The sequence below is a fragment of the Megalops cyprinoides genome, chromosome 2 (genome assembly GCF_013368585.1).
Source record: "Megalops cyprinoides isolate fMegCyp1 chromosome 2, fMegCyp1.pri, whole genome shotgun sequence".
NCBI lineage: Eukaryota > Metazoa > Chordata > Actinopteri > Elopiformes > Megalopidae > Megalops > Megalops cyprinoides.
Genome location: NC_050584.1, coordinates 2,879,586 through 2,903,544, shown reverse-complemented (window position 1 = coordinate 2,903,544; position 23,959 = coordinate 2,879,586). Strand labels below are relative to the sequence as shown.

Sequence of the window (23,959 nt, the reverse complement as noted above, 5' to 3'; positions counted from 1 at the left end):
GGCTATACTGAAGCCTGTGATGCTTTATAACATCCTGCATTCACAGTGAGGACAAAACAACAACAACCTAAACCCGAATCACATTATTGAGTCATTTATTGAAATATAGATCATCTGAATTTACATAATTCATATAAAAACAAAAGGATAAATTTGTAACTGGGTAACTATCTATAATTACAAAACATTGTACCTTTGATAATACTTCCTGTTTCCCCGTGTGTACACCACTGTCACCACAGGAACAGACATTTCCAAACAGTAAGAAACCCTTCCATCAGAAAAGCAAAACAAAGAGATAAAAAGTGCAACAGTTTATCATGCCTGTGGTGAGAACAGGTAACAGGAGTGGCAGTGAGAGAGCGAGACTACACACTACAGGATACATTTATACACAATGATGTATAACATCAGCTTACATTTCACCAGAGTCTTTCCACAGATGAGGTCCCTGTCTGTACATGTTCACCTTGGCCTGTAAATGGCTGCTGTGTGGGTTTAGTGCCACAGGGATCTCTTTTGGTCAGCCAGACACATTTGATTCATGACACATATAGGCATAAAGACATACAGTGTACCTGTCTCACAATCTCAGGAACCTGAGGAAGCCTCGTCCAGCTTGCTGTTTGGATGCTCACACATTTGGCTGAGTCGTCTTCGCTTTCCATTCATTGCAGAGCAAATAACCTGCTTGAGGGTCCAATCAGAGACAAGTGATGACAGTGTCAGCTGATCGGCCCTGACCAATCCCGTGGCTTTAGCGCTGGTTGCCCCAGCACTGCGTAGCTTTGATTGTCTTTAGCTGATGCTTCTTCCCTTTTTTGGTTTCAGATCAAAGTTTTCTGAAAACATTCCTTAGGTGCTGTGTGTAGGAACTTTGGCACATGTTGAAGGTCACATCAAAGTCATTTATTCTAACATCAGAATGGAATTCAAATTCCTCTCATTTTTTTTCAGGTTCACATGAGATGCATGACACGTGACTGTAGATTCATTTATATTCTCTGCTGACCGATAACAGTAAACATGTTGGAATGTGGAATAAATGTTTATGAAACAGTAGGCTAAATGCAATTGCATACAAAATAATATTTAAATGTTGTCTAAATGTTAAATATGGGTATTTATCTGAAAAGGTATGGCAAAAATGTACACTACACCAACTGCCATTAACAAACATGTCTGATGCATCTGCCAAAAAGGGAAACTGATTTATAGTGTGTTACTAAACAAAGGGTTAAAGTTGTATAGTATTCAACCATGGCCTTTTTTGTCTTACATGGTACCTTCCAGAAAACATTTGTGAAGTTTTGGTTTAAGTTATAACGATGCATATACGCCTTAAATAAATCCACATATGACAGCTGCACTCTGCATTTAAGCCCGATTCACCTGACTCTCAAAATATTCACAAATATTACATATTTATATGAAACAGAAAGTAAAAAAATAAATTTCACCACTGCACTTATTTAGCGGTTGACAACATATAACCACTCATTAAAAAATATAAAACAAAAACAGAAACAATATAATTTGTGCTTTATCTAAGTATTGCTACTCGTTAAACCAACACCAGACCGGAATGTGGAGCAGAGAAGTGTTAGATCTAATTAGTTCTGGTGGTGTGAGTGTACCAGTGACAGACTGTTCCATGGGAGTGAGGGGTGAGGGAAATTTGACCTTCTCTAAAGCAGACCTGCTACCTGTTCGGACAACAGAGGCTGGTTTACGCTGGTTCCCAGTGCCTCACCCTCATCTGTCTCTCCCGCAGTGCTGAGGGAGACGGCCTGGTGTTTAGGTCTTTGTTCTTCGTAGCCGAGCGATACGTGCTTGCTTATGTTGCTGCATCGGAATGCCCATGAAAACGGGTGCAGTGCACCAGCCTCCTCAGCCTCTCCTCTCCTTATGTGCATAGTGTCCCTCCATAAAGCACGACAAAGACCCGGAGCACCGCCCCTGACCAGGCAAAGTGCTGCCTGAATGCTTCCGCAGTTCATCTTTAGTCATTAGACCTCCGCGCACTAGGGGGAGCTGTCTGAAACACTGCTGCTAAACGGGCGGGTAAATCAGTGGTTATTCTCTCGGTAGGTGGGTGGGGGGGAGGGGTGGCGGCAGGGGTCTGGAGCTGCATCTCTTCTACAGGAAGCTATCCTCCACCAGGTCTCCTGAATCCAGCCCCATCTCGTCCAGAACCTCGATATCCTCCAGCGTCTCGCCCTCCCGCTTCACCAGCGTAGAGCTGCTGGACCCCGTCTCAATGGCACTCTCTTCCGAGGTCTGAGAGCTGCAGGGAGAGGAGCGGGGATGTGGTCACATGGTTACGCTGGCCAACAGGCACAGCTCAGTGCAGGGATGAGAAGGGCTTCGTATCTGTAGTATGGGTATGACACAGATTGGTGATTGGGCGGCAGTGTAGCATAGTGGTTAAGGAGCAGGACTCGTAACCGAAAGGTTGCCGGTTCAATCCCCGCTGGGACACTGCTGCTGTACCCTTGGGCGAGGTACATAACCCAGAATATCCAGCTGTATAATTGTGTAAAACCGTAACCTGTGTAAGTGATTCTTGATAAGAACGTCAGCTAAATGACAATAATGTAATGTAATGTGGTGGCGTGACCAGCAGCAATGACTCTAGTGAGTATACCTGTGGCGGTTCCTCTTGCTGTACTCGTCCTCAGACAGAGGGTCCAGGTCGGGCAGTGGGATGATGTAGCCACTGTCGGAGCTGAGCCTCTGCTCATCGAAGCCGCTCTCGCGGTCCTTCAGCTTGCCCTGGTTCTTGTAGGTGATGCCGATGTAGGCGTCATCGCCGTCTGAGCGAACGCGTGTCACTGCAGGGTGATCGCTCTTTAGGAAGTCGTGATTCACCCTTTCATAGCTCTGCGCAAGGAAAAGGACAGGGAGGTCAACAAAGAGGAAATGCTGTTACATTTACCTGCTGAAGAAATCACCCGCACTTTAACCTGTATCACTAGTACTTTAACCTGTACCACCTGGACTTACACTATATGGACAAAAGTATTTGGCCAATCCTGTTTTTCAGGGTTTGGGCTAGGCCCCTTATCTCCAGTGAAAGGCAATCTTAATGCTTCAGCATTATAGTATATCTGTAGAAGAGAGAGAAGCCAGCTAACCCCTGTCACATGATCTAGCCACACAGCACAGTCTGAGTGTAACAATGGATAGCCGCTGCCTGCCACTGCCTGTTAGCGAGGATTTTACACAAGGCTGATTATACTGAAGCCCCAAGTTTGCAAACTCAGTTGCTTGGTTGTTGTCCCTGGAAATATTAGTTTGTTCTCTTAGCCTGGGTAAACAGAGCACCCGGCAGCCCACTGCTCCCTCTGAATAGCACAGCCCAGTGCTATATTGGAAGGTAATTACCCTGCTCCTTTGGGTCATAAAAGTACAGGGGCTACTGAGAAAGCAGTTTGATCTACCGCATGTATTTGTATCCTTTTAATAGAGTAATTATGGTTAGTCCGCGGACAGGCTTACGGCGTGGTGTTCCACCATTAAACATGCTGCCAACTGTAGCACTTACTTTGCCTCTGTGTCTGCCATGGGGAGTAGCTACAGACTGTTCCCCTGCAGACCCAGGACTTACAATGACAGGGACTGCATATCAGCACTAAGCTCAGTCCAGAGTCGCACATCTGAGAGGTGACATGGAGAATGGAAGGACAGGTCAAAGGCCAAGGTGAAAAAGGTAGGAGTGGTCAAAGGCCAGGGTGAGGATGGAATTAGAGGTCAGAGGTCAGGCTGAGGAGGCAGGGAGAGATTGGCAGCTGGGGTGAGAGTGAAAGGAGAGGTCAGAGATCAGAGGTCAGAGTGAGGAAGCAGGACGTTACACACCTTCTTGTACTCGGAGGGAAGCAGAGAAGCCACAGTTTCACTCAGGCTGTGGAAGGACGGCCTCTTCTCTGGCTCACTGTTCCAGCACTTCATCATCATCTCGTACCTGCACACAGTCAACAGCCAATCACAGAGGGTTTCAGTTCAGGGATTTAGGCACAGCAGGTTTCAGTTCAGGGGTTTAAGCACAGAGGGTATAAGTATTGATATGTGTGATGCACTGTAAATGTAATGGGATGTAATGCACTAATGTTATATATTATGAACTTCAGCCTTTGTGTGAATTATAGTGTATTCGCTGACTGTAATTACTAGGACCAGTGAAACATACTGATGTGTGAAATACTGTTAGCTCATCTTTGACCTGTGGCCCAAGGTAAAGCTTGCTTCCTTTTATACACTTAAGACAAGGATTGTCTTGTCTTTGTTCTTATTTCTCAGACTTCAGCATAACCCCCCTTTGACTTATCTTTTTGCCTTGGAACACTGAATACCTTGAATTCCTTTTATCACCAGCATGGCAAACTTTAAAAGGATCACATGAAATTTCATTTTCAGTCTCTTCATCAAATTTGATGTCACCTTTAACTCCTGCTGTTCTTATTGGTACCTTATAAATATTTAAACAGAAGTCCCAACACAGATCCTTGGGGGACTCAACTTCTAATGCAATCCAGTTTCAACCAAGACCCTTATCTTTAATTTGTTTGAGCTTTTCATTGGTACATGACACACTGTAATCCCTCTGCTGAAACATACACATGGTTAGTGGCATTAATAGCCCAGAGAATCATGGCAACCTACACATCACTGGAAGCATGCTCTGGCTTGGCCATCCTGTATCCACTCTTGATTTTGTTGTAGAAGCTGGAGTCCACCACCATCCCTGGGTATGGTGTTCCTCCTTCAGAAAGAAACATGTAAGAACTGTACATTAAACAAGTGCACAAGCTCTCTACTGCCTTCACTCTACCTATGTCAGCTGACCAGCTCATACAGGAAGTGATCTTTATGTGAAGATGTGATACAAATACCAGGAAGTGATGTCAGCTTCAGGAAGTGATGTGGACATTAGGAAGTGATATCAATTTCAGGAAGTGATGTCAACGCACCGAGAGAGAAAATCTCCCACAGCAGGATGCCGTAGGACCAGACGTCACTCAACGTTGTGTACAGGTTATCAAAGATGCTCTCAGGGGCCATCCACTTCACTGGCAGGAAAGTCTATGGTGTGACACACAGCAGGTCATCAGACACACGCATCACACTGCCATTGCACTCTGGGAGATCTGCCCTCAGACACTGCACTATGGAGAACCAAGCTTCCAGCAGATCAGCACACACAGATCTCATCAACATGCAATCCACCAACCCATAAATCTTTACTGTCCCTGCTGGACAATCTGTCTTCTAGTGGTGTCACAGATCACAGCACACACAGTAAGAGCCCACTTCACATGATGTTGGAGAGCAGGTGGAGTTGAATGTGAATTGTGTAGGAGATGCCGGTGAGCTGTGGATGGAGACTTACGCTGCCTTTGGAGACATAGTTGTTGTCGTGCATGATGTCCCGTGCCAGGCCAAAGTCACAGATTTTGACGATCTTGCCGTGGGACAGGAGCACATTTCTGGCTGCTAGGTCTCGGTGCACACACTGGGGAGAGGTCAGGAGAGGAGAGTCAATGAGCGGAGAGTCACTGAGGACAGTGTTTCAGAGAGAAAAAAGGCCTTTGGAATGTGTGCGCACAGATACAAGTCAGCAAGTGTGGGGGAATTAATGGCCCAGACTCCCGAGCTTCCCTGTAATTTCAGCCCGAGCACAGAGTGCAGTTCTGCCCCCACCCACAGGGACCTTTACGCCATTATCTCACACCCCATGATTTAGGGGTCATGTGACTCTGTATTTGGATGTCTGGGCTGTCATTCCCTTGTCTCAAAACAGGAAGACGCTTTCCCAGAGACGAAGCTGCCATCTGCATGGTGGGTAAGATGTACAGTTTTGAGATTGCTGCAGCTATTTTAGTCACATAGCAGGGCTTTGCTCTTTATGGCAATTATTACTGCTTATTTTAAAAGGTATACATTTTACATTTCATCCATTTACACAGTCACTAAAGCATGCACCCTCCTCAAGGGCACAATGGCAGTGCCACACCTGGGATTCAAACTTGCGAATCTCTGGTTACAGAGAGAGTTCCTCAACCGGGGAACGTGGAGCTGTGTGCCAAATCACTTCCTCCATGTCAGCTCTTACACAGACCAGGGACTCTTTTATTTTGCAATCATCCTGAAATTAGTTTTGATTGCTATGCAGAATTACCAGTTGATATGAGGATCAGCCATTAGTAAAAAAGATTTGTGCTTCACACTGGAATCGTTTAATTTGCCACAAAAAAGTTTCCTCTCTTAATCTGCTTTCACAGTCAAAATGATTCAGTAGCTCTTTTCTGTCGTGAAAATTATGAAATATTAAGTGCGCAGCAATAGTGCTACCATACTAGATGCCATCAGGAAACAGCAGTGGATGGGAGTTAATTGCTAATGACACAGGCTCTGTCTCAGTGTAAAAGTGAGTTCTCAGTGTGGGATACTGGCAGCAGCACTGGGGAGCCGGGGGCATGGACTGTGGTGCCCAGAGATACAGATAACTCACGTTTTTAGAGGCCAGGAAGTCCATGCCCCTTGCCACCTGGTAGGTGAAGCTCAGCAGGTCCATGGTGCTGAGTCCATCTGTGCCATTGTCCGACATCAGACCAATCACTTCGCTTTCTGTAGGGTGCAGAAAAGAAACAGACCAATCACTTCGCTTTCTGTAGGGTGCAGAAAAGAAACAGACCAATCACTTCACTTTCTGTAGGGACCAGGGTCCAAAATCTCTGCTGAGAGCATATGACTCATGTGGAAAATAAAATGTGTAAAAATAGAGCTACAGCTGCGCAGACGTGACTCCAGCTCATGGCAGAGGGACTGCACATTATGTCCTGCACTGCAATTACCCCCGTGTGTAATTACACATGTAATTACAGGCCGAAGCACAGTCGCTCCCCTGGGCCCCCCAAGCCTGCACTCTATGGGTGCTTACCGCTCAGGGGCTTCTGCTTACGGGACAGTGGGCGGTCGTAGTTCAGCCTCTGGATGTCCGAGTACTTGGATGCCTCGTTCATCTCCAGCATGGGCACATACTGCGTGCTATCCGCCTGCTTCATCTCCATGTAGTCGCCTTTGCTCTCAAAGGACAGGATGACGTAGCTGCGCGGACAGAGAGACGGAGACAGAGGCTGTGCGTTTAGCCCTGCTGAGAAGCAGCATGCAGGATGCACTCAGATGCTCCAAACAGAGTCAATAAGCATGCAGTCCCCCCCCACCCCCACCCCACCCCACCCCTCACACAGAGCATGCCCTGACAGGTTGCCCAATATGCGTCTGCCTTCAATTAACAGAAAGAACAACATCATTCATTTATAGAGAAACTCGAGTGCATGCCCCTGAGCGCTGCAGAGGTAGATTGAATAAAAAGAAGATGCCTGAAGACAATCAGGGCACAGTGTGTGTGTGTGTGGGGGGGGGGCATGCTGTGCAGGGTGTGAAATTAGCTTATTCGTCTATCAGCCACAGTGCTGCATTTATTTAAGTAGTTATATTTAGCTTGCCAGCTGTTTAGCCGCTGAGCATTTCAAACTCCAAACTAGCTCACTAACTCACCAAATCTCCTTCAGAGCAAAAACGACAAAACAGCTGTTTTCTTCACAAATAATGTTTGCTAATCTCACCAGCTAGCAAACACAACTTAACTGTGTTTTATGTTAAAATTTAATTTACTACTTGTCTGCTCATACAAACCATGTAACTCATAAAACTCAATGAGCACAATCTCTTCCTCCTGAGCCCACACAGAGTATTTTGTCCTTTCCTTCTGTCAACAACTGATTAGGAATCCATCCTAGATAGATCACCTGAAATACTTGGCTAGTCAGTGCATCCAAAAATAAACTGTAAGCTGTAAGTGTCTTCAGATGGGTCTAGGTATGGACATACAGTTGCTCTGGCTTTGTGATTAGTTTTGGGTGTGGGGGTAGTTCTGACTGTGTTCAGATGGTTCTGGTGTGGGGATGGTTTTTGGTTGGGGATGGTTCTGGGTTGGAAATAGTTCCGGTTGGGGGGATGGTTCCGGGTGTGGGGATGCTTCTGGTTGTGGGGGTGGTTCTTGCTAGGTGAATGGTACTGGGGTGGGAGTGGTTCTGGGTTGGGAGTGGTTCTGGGCGTGGAGATGGTTCTGGGCATGCACAGGCAGACATGGTTCAGACCTCCTGCTGCTCTGATCTGCAGGGTCCAGGCCGAAGATGTCCAGCTCCTTCCTGCTTTTCTCGGGGTGTCGGCTGAGGAAACTGTCCCTGTTCTTGTGCAGGTAGTTGACCAAATCTCCATGGAGACAGTACTCAGTAATGATGTAGATGGGTCCTGCAGGGAGAGAGACTCTCAGTGAGATGCAGACACTGTGTCAGTCTGTGCTCCAGCTACGCTTCCATTAGCATTAGCATTAGCCTCCCCACACACCCAAGGAAAGTGGGAACGGCATCACCCCACCAAAAGCCCATTACAGAGCTCTGGATGCAGTAATTTAGGGGTGCAGTAATGTGGTGGTGCAGTGACTTAAGGGTGCTTTGATTTGGGCCGTGTACCTGACTTAGTGCGGGGATTTAGGAGTGCAGCGATTTAGGGGTGCAGTGGTTTGGGGGTGCTGTGGTTTGACAGGGTGTACCTGACTTGGTGCAGGCTCCCAACAGGTTGACGATGTTGAGGTGAGGCCCCAGGTGAGTCATGATCTTCAGCTCGGACATGAGGGCCTGTTTCTCGCTGGAGCGAGCGGTGGCTGCAGGAGGCACAGAGAAACGCTCTTTCAGCATTCGATTTCGCACCCCTGTGTGCTTTCAGTGTGTCACTCCCCGCTGTTAAAAATGGCTTTTATGCCCCACAGATGCATGTGGCCGGCAGGAAACTGCAGCTGTAAAACGCCGTCCAATCATAGCGAAAGAGTGGGACTCACGCTTCAGCATCTTGACGGCGACCTTCATGACAGGCTGCGAGCGGCTCAGGCCGTACGCCGTCCCCTCCACCACCTTCCCGAAAGCACCAGAGCCCAGGACACGCCCTGTGGACAGACACATGTTAACACCTCCATACCTTTCAGCACCTAACTGTGACCCGCCAGTGTGGGGGGTCTTTTTGATCACATAATGGCCCACGTCAGCACAGGGAGGTGTGAAACAGGGAGACCTGGCAGAGAAACACAGAGAGTGTCACATGATTAGCGTGTGTGGTGGAGCAGGAGGGGCTGGACAGGAGGCTACAGGCTTCAATTGCTGCAGTTCACTTCCTTAACCTGACTGCCGTGAGCACATACAGAGTGCATATGAGGCAAACCACAGGGTACAAACCAGTTCAGAACAACAGGGCACAGACAGGTTCAGAACCATAAGACACAGATTGGGTCAGAACAGCAGGGCAAAGACCAGGTTAGTACTGAAAAACACAGGCTGGGTCAGAACCACAGGGCACAGACTGGGTTAGATCAGGTCAGAACCGCAGGGCACAGGCCGGATCAGACTGGGCCAAAACTGTAGGGCAAACGCGGAGTGGGGGTACACACCCAGGACAAGGCCATCTCGGGGAAACTCCCATCTGGAGTCGTAGGGCAGCTGCATTGGGTCGACGTAGATGTACTCATGGCCGTCTGGACTGATGGACTCAATCACCCGCCATCGGATTTCATACCGTGGCTTCTGCAAAACATTACTCATTCATCAGTCGAAAAACTCCCCGAAACATCGCTCATTCATTAACCCAAAAACCCAGAAACAAACCCACAAACATCCCTCATTCATCAGCCCAAACCCAGAAACAGATCCACAAACATCACTCGTTCATCAGCCCAAACCCAGAAACAGACCCACAAACATCACTCGTTCATCAGCCCAAACCCAGAAACAAACGCAGAAACTTTACTTTCTGTTTCTGTTATCAGCCAAAACCAAGAAACAAACCCAGAAACATCACTCATTCATCAGCTAAAAAACCCAGAAACATTACTCAATCATCAACCCAGACCCAGAAACATCACTCATTCATCAGCCAAAAACCCAGAAACAAACCCACAAACATCACTCATTCATCAGCCAAAAACCAGAAACAAAGCTAGAAACATCATTCACTCATCAGCCCAAACCAAGAAACAAACTCAGAAACTTTACTCATTTATCAGCCAAAACCAAGAAACAAACCCACAAACATCACTCATTCATCAGCTAAAAAACCCAGAAACATTACTCAATCGTCAACCCAGACCCAGAAACATCACTCATTCATCAGCCAAAAACCCAGAAACAAACCCACAAACATCACTCATTCATCAGCCAAAAACCAGAAACAAAGCTAGAAACATCATTCACTCATCAGCCCAAACCAAGAAACAAACTCAGAAACTTTACTCATTTATCAGCCAAAACCAAGAAACAAACCCAGAAACATCACTCATTCATCAGGAAAAATACTCCTTTGAACCAGAAAAATTACAGCCTACAGCTAAAAACTCTGTTGCTGAAACCACTAGTATTTAATGACCGCAATACCTGAGCAACCCTCTCACATAGAAATGTCATTGGTCATGGAGAGAGAGAGAGAGAGAGAGAGACAAAGACAGATAAAAACAGAGAGAGAAGGACAGAGAAAGAGAGACAGAGAGGGAGAAAAAGAGGGAAAGAGAGAGGCAGGTGAGGACTGCTGCACAGGTGGGTGAATATGGCAGATGGGTGAGTGTGGTGGATGGGTGTGGTGGGTGAGTATAGTGAATGGGTGAGATCAGGTAATGGGGGGTAGTCAGAGTTCAGTACCTGCTTCCAGATAATGACCAGGACAATGAGGGAGATGATGACAATGACCAGCAGGACCAGAACCGCAGCTGCCACGGTCAGTTCCGACTGCAGGGCTGTGCCGGGAAAAACCCAAAAGGAAATGAGCACCAGGACACACCACCTGCCCGGGGGTGGCTCGGTTTGACCATGCTGTCCACCAAGCTTCTACACCCAGAGACACACATCTGCTAAAGGGCTCCCACCTCAGCACTGACGGCCAGCTGAGCTGAATTCCCAACACAGAGCAAACCCACCGTGATACGGTGGCTCAGGGGAGACAAAATGCTCCGCCTGTCTGCAGCTAAGGATACTGAGGAGAGAGTAAGCAGAAAGCACTAGCAGCTAAGGCTACTGAAGCAGTTACGGAGTGAAGCTCGGAACCCAGAGGCTGCAGGTTTAGCTGGTAGAGGCACTGCGGTTGCTTCACCTGAATGACCTCCCTAATGCTTGAATGGCAGGTGTGTAAAAAGTACGCAATGCACGACGCCGGAGGTCAGAGTATGCGCTGTGCGTCCCTGTGCTACACCCTGCATTTGAACCCGCAGCCTCCAGCTCACATCTGTTTTCCGCTGGAAAAGTGCTGCTCACCGCTTGACACCAGCTTGACCTCCCGGCTGACCGCCGCCATGTCGTTCCTGGCCAGGCACCGAACCGCCAGTGTGGTGTCCAGCTTGGTGAAGATCACCTGGCTCTCCAGGTTGCTGTCCTCGTTAATGTGTGTTTCCACGGCGATCTCACTGGTATTGACGGGCAGGGAGGCCCAATGGGAGGAGTCATTGGCACATCTGCGGGAAGCAGGACAGGTGATGTCATTCATGCATGTCGGTGTGTGCGTGCGTGTGTGTGAGTGCGTGTTGTGTGTGCGTGTGTGTGCGCGCATGTGCATTTTGTGTGCGTGTGTGTGCGCGTTGTGTGTGTGCGTGTGGCAGTACTCACTGCTTGATGTTGCTGCAGATAAACCACTCCACCTCTGGGGTCGGCAGACCCCGAGCAATGCAGACAACAGACTGACCAGAGGCAGAGCCATGATGCAGGTCCATTAGATCCACTATCACAGCCGGCACTGCCGAGACAAGCATACAGTCACTAAACACACACACACACACTCATATACACTCATACACACACACTACTGAGAGAAACACACACACAGTCACCATACACAGAAAGAGAAATACAGTCACACGCACACACACACACACACTGCGGAGAGGAACACACACAACCACTACACACACAGACACACACTCACTCGCACACAATGAAAGAGAAACACAGTCACACACAACTCGCTGTCTCACCTTTCACTTGCAGAGTGAAGTTGAAGGTCTCCGTCTGGTTCCCATTCTCTACCCTGATGGTGTAGTTCCCACTGTCCTCCTCTTTGGCCCGGATCAGCCTCAGAGTGCTCCGGTATCTGGAACCAACAGCCCAAAATCAGCCAGTCAGATGCACACCCTCACACACACACACACACACACACACACACACACACACACACACACACGCGTACACGCAACAGGCATGCACACACGCACGTGCACTCACACACTCATACCCCTCAAGTCTTTGTTCACTCAAGACACCATCAATGTTATCTATGAGCACAAACACTAAAAGTGGCTTCCCTTTTCACACATTTTTTTGTATGGAAACTTGGAGCAAAAAACTACAAAGACTGTTTTGAAAATATATCTACTGTATGTTTAACAGATACACAATTACACTCTTTGTGGCGCTTATGTCTCTAATCTATATGGCAATTTTCTGACTCTTTCTCATCTGTCTTTAATCTTGTCCAGTGTGGTTTGGTAAATGGTGCAGTATTGCCAGTGTAAACAAAGAAAAAAGAAAACATGCAATCTTTTCCCTCCCTCAAACTGAGCCCGTGTGCTAGCAGACCTCAGAGCCCTGGAACTGCACACGTTGGGTAGTAAAGTTAGGAGCCATAGCACTCTACACTAATAGACCTGAAAGGCACAGTGCTCTACAGTAACAGACTTGAAAGCCCTAGTACAGACCTGGTCTCACTGATCTTCTGCAGGCTGCTCGTTATCTCAGCGCTGACATCACTCAGCACAGCTTCACCCTTTAACCAGGTGACCTGGGCAGCCGGGAAGGTGTGGAGGTTGACCGTGAACTCCTTGACCTCGTCGAGCTCGGCGAACTGCGTCTGCGCAAACATGGGGTCCAGGGAGACAAACTCCCTCTCTACAGGGAGAGCAGAAAGGGGGGAAGTGAGCGGTTTGGGATCAGGGAGGGGGCAGGGCCGAGGGGGCGGAGATAAGGGGGCAGGACGTACCATATACTGTCACCATCACCTCCTTGGTCTGGCTGTCGCTGCTCATGATGTCAGTGATGGAGCAGGCGTAGACCCCGCTGTCCTTGGCGGAGGCGTGGGCAATGCTCAGTGTGTAGCGGATCTCCTGTTCCTTCTTATTCTCCCTCACCGTCTTCACCCCGCGGTTTGCCTGGGGGACAGACACACACACACACACAGTGCCTCTTCAGTAGGTGCCACACAGACACACAGGCGGCTCTCCCAGCATTTAGTCATCTCTCTCTCAAGTCCACGGCTCACCACTCAATCAGCGTGTGACACCACCTCCCTCAGTCTCCAGGTGCATCCTGATTACCCCCAATTCCCCCTGATTACCCACGATTACTCATGATGACACAGCATGAGTCACTCTGACTCACCATCTTCCCCGGGTACTTCCAATGGTCCTCCAGCATCTCACTGCCCCGAGCAATGCAGGTCACCTCCAGACTCTCCCCCACCAACAGTGCCTCCCGGGACGACTTCAGGTCCACCTTCAGCCCTGAGCTTCCTGGAGCAGAAGGAAGGGGTGAGTGTTTAGGTCAACTTTATTTTAACAGGTATGATCACACAAATAGAGAAGGAGAGAGAGGGAAAAAGTGAGGAAGAGAAAGAGAGAGACAGAGAAGGAGAGGGAGGAGAGAGGGAGAAAGGGAGGGAGAGTAAAAAAGATTAAGGGGAGGAGGAGAGAGAAGGAGGGGGTGAGAGAGAGGCAGACAGAAAGTGAGGGGGAGGGAAAGACAGAGAGAGAGGTCGAGAGGGGCAAGGAAAGGGGAGGGAGGGCAGGTGAAAGTTAAAGCGCGGGTAGAGCGGAGCACTGGCAGAGAGCACACCTGTCCAGCCGTGGACGATGTACTCCTCGCTCAGGTGCTCCTGGCCACCGATGCTGGCCTTGCAGACGTAGGTTCCCGGGCTGAAGAGGCCGACAGCGCCGCGTTTGCTGTCGTACACGCTGGGCACCAGCGTCTGCGTGTCTGCATTGATCAGAGTGACGTTGGCGCTCGGGTCCGTCACGCGGCACTGGATCTCCATCTCATCGTGATCGGTCAGAACGTGGTTCCCAAACGGGATCACCGATGGGACAAAAGGAACATTTGGGTCTGAGGGAAGGAAAGGGGGTGTTAGTCTGGCAGTCCCACAACAGCATGGCAACACTGTGAAACTGAACGCTGAACAGTGCCAATCACATGCCTCGCGCACACACACACACACACACACACACACACGCACACACACACACACACGCACACACACACACACACACGCACACACACAGACACACACACACACACACACACACAGAGACGCACACACGCACACACACGCACACACACACACACAGACACACACACACACACACACACACACACACACACACACACAGACACACACACACACACACACACTGGGAGACAGTGTCGGTCACGTGCCTGGTACGTAGATGTAAATGGAGCTCTGCTCTTCCTCCTCACTCTCTTCATCATCATCGGTGCTCCTGTTGGCGTAGTAGCAGACGTAGGCCCCTGTGTGGGTGGCGGTGGCATTCTCCACAGTGATGGAGGTGACGAACAGGCCGCTGTTGTCCTCCACCGCCTCCTCCAGCATGTCAGTGTGGTCCAGCGGCGTCTCCCAGAACAGCTCCGTTTCTCCCCTGCAGCGCAGCTGGAAGGAGGAGTGCAGAGCCACCACCATCTCCAGCAGCGGGGGGCTGATCTCAGGTGCCGTCAGGGGCTGCAGCATGGGGCTGGGAGCTAACACACACACACACACACACATTACATTACACTCATATACACACGCGCGCACACACACACACACACATTACATTACACTCATATACACACGCGCACACACACACACACACACACACACATTACATTACACTCATATACACACGCGCACACACACACACACACACACACATTACATTACACTCATATACACATGCGCGCACACACACACACACACACACACACACACACATTACATTCATTTACACACACACACACACACACACACATGCACGCACACTTACACACATTACATTACATTAAATCGCACACACACACATACCCACAAACACACAGGCACAGACACTCATGCGTGTAATCTGCTACATTAATTGCCCTGGAAAAAAAGTCATTTTAGATAAAAGTATCTGCCAAATAAATAAATGTAAGATGTAAATAAAAGTGTAATGTAAATGTTTAAATGCAGCCCCACCTTAACTGATCAGTCATATTTTCTTTGTAATAATGTGTGAGTGTGTGAGTGAGTGACTGAACATAGTAGAATTAAAGGGATAATGGCAGGTTAGAATGTTAGCGTGAGTGTGTTAGCATGCTAGCATGCGAGCATGTTAGTGTGTTAACGTGCGGTGAGCCTCACCCTTTACTCTCAAGGAGAAGGAGAAGCTCCTCTTGTGCTGGTCCAGGGGGTCGTTGCCATTGGATACAATGATGCTGTAGTTCCCACTGTCCTCCACTGAGGGGCGCGTGAGAGTCAGAGTGCTCTGGTACCTGAGTGTAAGAGAAGAGTCTCCAGAGGCCGCCTTCGCACCCGTAAAGCCGCAGTCATGGCAGTTCCAGAGGCAGGTCAGCCAGCAGCCAGCAGGAGCAGCTCTCTTACCTGTTCCCGTCCAGGCTGCTGGTTTTGGTGAACACTGAATGGCTGCTCTCGTCGAGCACCGCGTTGTTCTTCAGCCACTTGACTCTGGGCGCAGGGTAGGCATCTATGTGCACGACGAACGCTTTCTCCTCCAGCGGGTTGGCAAACTCCAGCGGCGCAATGTGGGGGAGCAGGGTGATGAAGGCATTCTCTGCTGAACATAGAGAGAGGACATCTGCGTGAGGAGGCGCAGCTGCTAACGTGCACTGACACGCGCTAACACAGCAGAATAACACAGTAGGCTAACACACGCTAACATGCACTAACACAGCAGACTAAGACACTGGCTGGACCTACTGTAAAAGCAGGAGCCCCAACGCATGCCGCCACCCGAAACAGAAAGCAGAAAGCACAGCATTCCATACTTGATGAGGTTTTATTGGACAGAACTGACCGAAGGTTAGAAGTCATGGGGTCAAAGGTCAGATGACATACGGAAGACAGTGACAGCCACTCTCTGGGTGCGCGTGTGGTCCCTCAGGACGTCGGTGACGGAGCACTCGTACACGCCGCTGTCCTGCAAAGAGGCTCGGGGGACGGTCAGAGTGTAGAGCACACTCTCTCCCACCTCCTGCTTCGTCTGCTCTGCCTCCACTGCCTGCCGGGCCACAACGCAGCCATCAGCAAGAGCGCAGAAACTCTGCACACATCTCTTGCTCCCATCCGCACACACGCCTCTCTCCCACCTGCATATGTCTCTCTCTCTCTCTCTCTCTCTGTCTCTCTCTTTCTCTCTCCCACTCGCACATGTCTCTCTCTCTCTCTCCCCCACCCACGCTCTAAGACACATGCTGGCCAGCACAAGAAAAGAAGATAAATCAATTTTACAGGCTGCTGTAAACCAGACACTGTAAAATGCTCACCATGCATTGTGGGGGTTACTCTTATCACAGTCACCTACACACACACACACACACACACACTATTACACACACACTATTACACACACACACACACACACACCTACACTCACAGGGGAGCATAAGATGAACATTCAGCAATTCAGTTATTTCCACCTTATCATTCTAATGTGGTTCCTCTGTTATTTTTGCATGTTTTTCATTTAGAAAAGCACAGGTAGCTGTAGCTTTTTTAAAAAATATCTGTACTTCTGTTGCAAAGGTGTGTTTTCTGCAGGTGTGCAGATCCACTGTCTGAGCACAGCTAACACTCCAGCCTGGACCTCTCACCTGTATCAGTGACCCAAGCAGACATGTGACTACCCAAACAATTTCAGTTCCACCCAAAGAGCATTCAAAAAGAGCTCCTCCCCCAGCAGAGGGCGATCTCACAGACTGCTAGAACACAAAGCTCGGCCATCACCATAAGCAGAACTGAGGGTAACTGCAGCTGCTCCTTGCTGCCCCTGTGTGGCAGGTTAGTAGAGGACACCTTGCCTGTTTGCGGGGGTGCAGCCACTGCTGGTGGTAAATTTGGCCGGCAGGGGCTACACAGGTGACGCTGAGGGTCTCGCCTGCCCTGACAGAGGCGCTGCTGGCTCTCAGGTCCATGTGGAAGTCGGCACTCTCTGCGTGTGACAGGGGAGGGACACAGAACAGCTGGTTCCATCAGGGAATCTTTACATCATCTGTAACCCAGCTGGAACACCCCCGGCAACTCCCCCTGGAGCAGCACCCTCCCCTACAGCCTCACTGCCCAGCTGCAGTACAAGCTGTTGTGCTGTCTGACCACTAGGGGGCAACCAGGAGCCAGGCACCCATTTCCACTGACAAGGATGAAAACTTTCTGAAGACAATCTCCAGCATGACCTCCTCATAACTGACCACATACTGCATAGTTTCTGGAAATATATCAACTCAGAACAAGAATAAGTATAAGAAGAGCATGTTGTGGTCCCAGATTTACCTTTATAGTCCACAACGTAAGTGATGCTGTCAGCTGTAATGCCGTCAGTGGTGATTTGACACACGTAGGATCCGGCCGAGAAGTTCCCGACGAAGCCCAGCTTTTTCTCGTACAGCCCGTGCACCTCCATACCGGTGTCCACGCTCCTCAAGATCACGTGGGACTCGGGGTTAGTCACGCGGCACGGGATGATCGTGCCGTTTTCGTCAGCGACCACGTGCGTATTATACGGGACCTCCGGCACAAAGGGCTGGCGCGGATCTGAGACACGTGATGAAAGCAAATAATCAAAAATATTAAATTACATACATCTGTGTGTCTGTAACTGCCGCTTTAACAATGCCCTGCATATGTCACATCTATGATCGTTTTCTCGACTGATTGACTGCATTTTTTATTGATGAATTGATTGTCGATATAGCCTACTACCGTTCCGTTTACCTGGAACAAATACGTATATGTCGGCCTCCTGCTCGCCGGCGTCGGCCTCCGGCGTAACGTAGATGCAGGTGAAGAATCCGGTGTTTGCGGCCGTTGCGTCATCGATGAACAGCGTGGCGGTGTGAAAGCCGGGAACGAGGTGCACGTTGTGCGGCAGCGGGCCCTGCCAGTCCACGTCCCGCTTTCCGGTGCAGCTGATGTTGAATATGGAGTGTGGCTCCACCACAAACTCATTCTGGTTCGAAACGATGGTCGGAGGGGAAGAGATGACGGTCCGTGGACCTGTGAGAAGACAGCGCGTCAAGTGAAGCCTCCTGAGAACACAGCATGTTCCAGAATAGAAAGGAACAAAACAAGCAAACAAAAAACTTTCCGTTTCATCTCGTTGAAGAACGAATGGTAAATATATAAAGGAAAATGTATGAAAGTTCAAATACCATTTCATGACGTCCAACATAAATATGCAAGAAGTGAACCCTGTACCTGACAGCATCGATAAAGCCACAAAGGTGAAATATGTCTTCACAACAGTCATACTGGCGGTGGACGGCCTTCTTTGCTGCAAAAGAGATAAAAGATGAGCTTCAGTCTTTGTTCGGTATTTTCGCTGAAACGATTGCCTAAAGCGACGATATACGCAACTGACTCTGGAGATGTAACTAGTTAATAATAAAGTGAAAAATAAATTCCATATACGTTTTAAAGTCTAACATTTAGCCATTTGAAACCCAGGCGATTTCCCCGCCCCTGGTAGCCTACATTTAGAAAAAACAAAGTATTACAAAGTATATTTGAATCAATCGTCTTTCGCTTACAAGTCAAGGTAAAATCTTTGGCAAAGTAAGTAAATAAATTTAAAAAATAGATATCTCAATTCAAAGAGACACAAAATATAAATTTATGAGGCGTTGAGAGTATATTCATGCTAACTGGCAAGTCAATAAAAGATTGCTAAATGCTGTGAGATTATACATGTCAAATTGAATAGAATTTTGAGCACTTGGTTGTCTCGATGTTGGCACTGAAACGTCAGCGGTTCAGCAGAAAGCTTTAACATACCGAGGCGCTCGCAAACACTATAAAAACATGCCTTATTTCAAATATATAGGCCTCATTAAAATAATTAAAAATAAATAAAATTGCACGTCCATGACTTCTACGGCGAAAACAATGGCTAATCTGGTCAAAAACTGACAGGTAAAATATATTTTGCGCCTTTGTGTTGAAAGCTAAAATTGGTCATTTTCGTCAAAAACATGACCTTTTTAGTATCTTATCTTGCATTCGTAGAATCTGAACCGTTGAATTTGAAGCTCTCTTATCATGGGCTTCTCTTGTACGCTCCACGGGCCGTTGTAAATAGTAACTGAGAAACGAAGTTCGCCAGTCCAGCATTTCGCCTTATCCTTCGCCTTCGAGGGCAGAACATCGCAGGTAATAAGAATAAAAATGTGTTTTATGAATCTTGTATCAAATTTACAGAATGAAACATAAATAGGTTATGAGAAGTCATCCTCGACAGAATCAATCCAAAATAACGAAACCCGTTGGTCTCTGGTCTGTGTAATGACGAGGATGAGATTTTCCGACAGGAGAGCATTTAATTCTAATCCAATCTTTCTCTACTTTTTGTAAGTGACCAAATCTCTCAGGAGAGAATATAGTACATTTATATAGCCTAATATATAATCCATATAGCCTACGTATATACACCGAACGTTCGCATATACGCACGGGGTGTTTGAAGCGGCGCGCAGAGCAGATGTGTGTCAGAGAGCGGATACAGGACCTTTGGATGGGGTTGAATTAACGGGAGTGCGCCAACCGCAGCAGATGGTTAGATATAATGACCAGAAGAGGGCGACAGAGTACGCGATTTGGCACGCAACAGTCGCTTGTCCAGCTTTTTTATTTTGTGAATACTTTCCATCCGTCGTTTTGATTGTAAATTTAATCATAGCGTGTAGTACTTATGTTTTCCTAAGATTTAGCACAGTGGGCACTGTGATTATTTTGAGAGGCTGACAGCTCATAAAGGACTGCACAGAATTTTGATTTGATTGAAAAATGTCTATTTTTCACATAAAATCTGGCATGAACATGAAAACCATGCTTTTCTTTGCTTCCTTTTTTCCTTTTTATACATGAACATGAATTTCTTTTTTCTGTATTTTCTATATTTTATATATATATATATATATCCATCATTATATATTTTTTTCTTCACGTTGTGACCAATTGTTTTATGGAGCTGTGCGTAATAAGATTATCTCGACATCTTTACCCGCGGTAAATCAAACCTCTGCTCTGTTCCCACGTACGGCTGTCAGACAGCGCCTTCAGTCCGGAGTGTTTCTCATCAGGAGGCTGGTCCGCGGGCTACTCAGCAGAGACGATATCTGAGTCTGCTTTATCAGCCTGGTGCGGGACCCTCTGATGTCGGGAAGCTGGACTCTATCAGCACTGCAGCGCAGACGCCGCTCAGACGAGCCACATGCAGCGCAAGCAACAATTGGTCAGCGTTCTTTGATCGTGAATCTTTTTTTTTTCTCCACTCACTAAATGAAGAACCGACGCACTCCAATGTACTATGTACTACATAGAACATGCTCATAGCACACGGAACATTGTTCTTAAACGCAATTCATTCTGCATTCTCTGAATTTCCACCAGTCCGCTCTTCTGTTGGCTGCGCCGCTGCATCACCACCTTTATCTTCTGTCTCAAATACCATCCGAGTGGCTAAAATACAGAAGTAACGAGCCTGTATGCGTCTGGACCAGCCGAAACACGCTCCTAGGAGCTCTACAGGCTGTTTGCACCAGTCCACTCGTGTTGAAACTAAATAGACTAATTACCATTGGGGTGCCGAGGCTATAATTAAAGGACGTTTTGTTTTGGAGCTGTGACTGTGCACTATTGGCGTGGGAACCCGAGTAGGATCCGCTTAAAATTACACTCCTCTAATCCCCTCTGACAGCGCACAGTTATAGTTATTATTTCGTCCAGAGAGCTGTGAAGTAATTTCTGCTTTACGCAGCTAAGGAACGTTTCGGTTACTGCAATGCCGCGCTCTTTTCGCCGTCTCACCGGGTCTCTGTCTTAAGACGCCTGCGCTCTGCTGAAACGGCTGAGACGGGCAGTCAGCTGCGCTGCCCTCCACACACTTTATGTGTTAAATTGAATCACACACGTGAAATTTTATTTACATGGGAATATAGCAGAGGGAAAATGAGCGGAAAGAGTCTGGAAAAACAGCAGCGGCGCAGGCAAATGGTGTGATAAAATGATAAAACACTGGCAGAATCGTCAGCTTTGCATTACGTTGAAGTAATTACTTCATGCTTGGGAAAAATAGATAGTAGATTAATGAATGCTATTTCACGGGATATTGTTGGTTGTCCGTTCCTAATCCGTGTCAGTCATATATTCCTATTTCTTAATTCATAGTCTCCCAACAGGAGGTGAAGATTAAATTAACAATTCATCTCTGCTCTGAGCACGTGCGTTTACTGTTAGGCCTATTATATGCATTTATTCAGTTTTTCAATACACACTAAAATCTCCTTCCGTCTCCACCCTAGAGCAGCCTACAGAACCAGCGCGAGCGTTCCCCTTGTACCCCTGCACCCTAGCACCGTGCATCTGGGAGCGGTCCTTCTGGAGTCTAAACTTTTTAACGAGGGACGAATTCCATTTGGCTCAAAAAGTTGCTCGGTCCGCGTTGCCCGTTCCATCAGAAAATCCATCCTTGACCATATTCTCTCCACTTCACGTCCGATTTCAAATCTGTTGGATTAACTGCTGGGACAGCATCGGTGAATGGAGCCGCAGTCGCTAAAGTGACATCCCCCGCTGAGACGCTTTTATCCGACCGTGTCCGCGTCCCTCTTCGCACGGCGTCGGAAGGTGCGACCATCTGTGCAGTGGAGGTCAGCTGTACTCCGGGAAAGCTCGAATCGTGCTCAGAAAGATCACAGCGTTTTAAGTAATCCTCGTCCTTGTGGTGATTATTTTGAAAAACCGAAAGTGTGATGCATCCCGTTTTAAACGTATTCCCCTGCAGAGGAGCCCAGCTAATAACCAAATCACAACTGGAAATAATTTGCGAAAGACCCGGCAAAGGAAAAAATTCCAATTCCATAGGAATCGCGAATATCCCATTTACATTTATTTTAAAAACTACATTGCATGTCTGTCAATATATCATTGCAATTTATTTAAACGTTTGTAAATCACAACACCACTAAAGTGCCTGTTATACGTTTATAAGCTTTCAAATTTTGTGATACAATACCTTTTAATTCCTTTTGATTGTTTTCCTCAATTAAAGAAAGCGCTTGTAAAATTTGAAAAATCTCTTTCAAATGCTTCCTCTGTCCTCTGAAAAGGATCCACGGTTTGTTGCAGTTGTAATCCGCCGAGCAGAGTTGAGCGGTACCATATGCGCGCTGCTCCGTCCGCGTCCACGGCTGCGCTCCGTAATGCGCTTCAAGCACAGAGACTTGTAATTGATTCAATGTTACAGTCCATCCTACCCCCAAACTAATCATCTGCCTTAAAGTAAATAACTATCAGGAAATGAAGCCCCCCTCCTCTCGGAGCCCCTTTTAAAGTAAGAGTCCTGTTTTCACAACGGGGCCGAAAGGAGTCGAATTTCCCCTGGCTCTGCAGTTAGGAAGGAGGCGCTTAAACGAGCCTGGAAGGGTTAAAAAACCCATATGTTTTTCCGGAGTGTCAGTCTTTTCGGCGCAGCCTGAACTGAAAAACTAAAGTTAAGCAACCCATGTTTTATACCAAGCGCAATCAGCGTGTTTTTTTTTTTTTTTCTTGAGTGGGCAGCCCGATTTTGAAATCTTCACTAACTTTTTTTTCTATTGTGTCGCAATCATCTAAAGCTGGGGACGAATCGACTTTTTACTTTGAATATGCTACATACACACGCTGATCGCACTTAGAAGTAGTGCATTATTGAACAGCGAAGGCCTCTTGGAAAGTTTCTTTGGAAAGTTAATAGTCGATCATTTAAATGCAAGATTTTGAAGAACTACGGGATATTTTTTGAGCTGGACATAGCACCTGGAGAGCCCTACTGCATGCCCTGCGGTTCCCTCAGCTGTTGCCAGGCGGCGCTCTAACACCATATATCTATAGCTGCGGCCCCTCGGGGAACAAAACTTTTAAAAGAAAAAAGCATTAACCCAGCATAGCGCGTTTAGCATATGCTCTCTGTGTCCTGTTTGCTTTGCGCTTTCCTGCAAGCTGGAAAGTTTTTAAAATGTATACAACCTCACCCAACTGCTCGGTTTTTTTTCCTGACACAAAAATGAGATGATGACATTTTAATTAGTCTGTGCAACGGTGTCATCTCGCAACGGTGTCAAGTCGTGTCCCGCAAACACACACACTTTTGCAAGCTCCCCCTCACGGAAACATACATTTTCAATTGTCTTATCCCTCTGCTGCGATAGTTCTTCCACATGTCTGTGTTGTAAAAGTGGCTGTGAACGCCCCCCCCCCCCCCCCCCCCCCCTCCCCATTTTTGTCCACGTATTGGTGAGGTTATCTCTCCAACCACTCCAAAGGAAAATCAATACTTGCTCTTCTGTTCTTCGTTATTTTTCTGTGCGCGTGGAACTTTATGAACATCTGTGTTGCAATGTTAAAATCAAGCCTTATCTGCAGTATACGGTGATCACATATAGGGACAATTACCTCTTTTGTGTGCAGAATCATGGCAATATCGTCGAAGACATGTTGGGACTCACTGCTACGCTGGGTATATTTCCAGCATATGACATTGTACTCATATTGTGACACGTAAAACGCTCTGTTTTATCCGCCTTGTTTATCTTTCCCCACATGAGCAAGTAATGGGGTCCTGCTTGTTTGCTGCATC

At 47.6% G+C, this 23,959-nt stretch overlaps 1 protein-coding gene across 2 annotated transcripts; it reads right to left on the bottom strand.

Moving 5' to 3' along the window:
* Positions 1 to 98: 98 nt before the first annotated feature.
* pdgfra (platelet-derived growth factor receptor, alpha polypeptide) lies at positions 99 to 22,727 on the bottom strand. Of its 2 annotated transcripts, none has more exons than XM_036554069.1 (29): positions 22,358 to 22,727; positions 18,544 to 18,619; positions 18,061 to 18,342; positions 17,620 to 17,880; positions 17,151 to 17,281; positions 16,189 to 16,351; positions 15,715 to 15,907; positions 15,475 to 15,605; positions 14,517 to 14,837; positions 13,920 to 14,186; positions 13,467 to 13,597; positions 13,069 to 13,237; positions 12,788 to 12,977; positions 12,068 to 12,183; positions 11,703 to 11,829; positions 11,355 to 11,551; positions 10,746 to 10,840; positions 9,506 to 9,638; positions 8,903 to 9,007; positions 8,618 to 8,728; positions 8,163 to 8,316; positions 6,941 to 7,107; positions 6,512 to 6,627; positions 5,390 to 5,512; positions 4,971 to 5,082; positions 4,663 to 4,762; positions 3,859 to 3,964; positions 2,648 to 2,883; positions 99 to 2,287 (listed from the first exon to the last, which is right to left on the bottom strand). In XM_036554069.1, the coding sequence occupies exons 2-29, from the start codon at positions 18,593 to 18,595 to the stop codon at positions 2,140 to 2,142; spliced, it is 4,437 nt and encodes a 1,478-aa protein (XP_036409962.1). In that variant the 5' UTR covers positions 18,596 to 18,619; positions 22,358 to 22,727; the 3' UTR covers positions 99 to 2,139. The 2 variants fall into 2 exon arrangements, with proteins under 2 accessions (XP_036409962.1, XP_036409970.1); XM_036554077.1 differs by having other exon boundaries at positions 15,715 to 15,904.
* Between the last annotated feature and the right edge of the window lie 1,232 nt (positions 22,728 to 23,959).

What these genes read in the sequence shown, in the direction of transcription:
- pdgfra (XM_036554069.1), bottom strand. Translation starts at nt 18,595, where the DNA reads ATGACTGTTGTGAAGACATATTTCACCTTTGTGGCTTTATCGATGCTG. An exon ending in GAGCATGCTTCCAGTGATGT is followed by an intron (nt 3,965 to 4,662) that starts GTAGGTTGCCAT and finishes GACTGTGTGCAG; the next exon opens with GTACGAGATGATGATGAAGT. An exon ending in AGCAAGAGGAACCGCCACAG is followed by an intron (nt 2,288 to 2,647) that starts GTATACTCACTA and finishes CTCTCCCTGCAG; the next exon opens with CTCTCAGACCTCGGAAGAGA.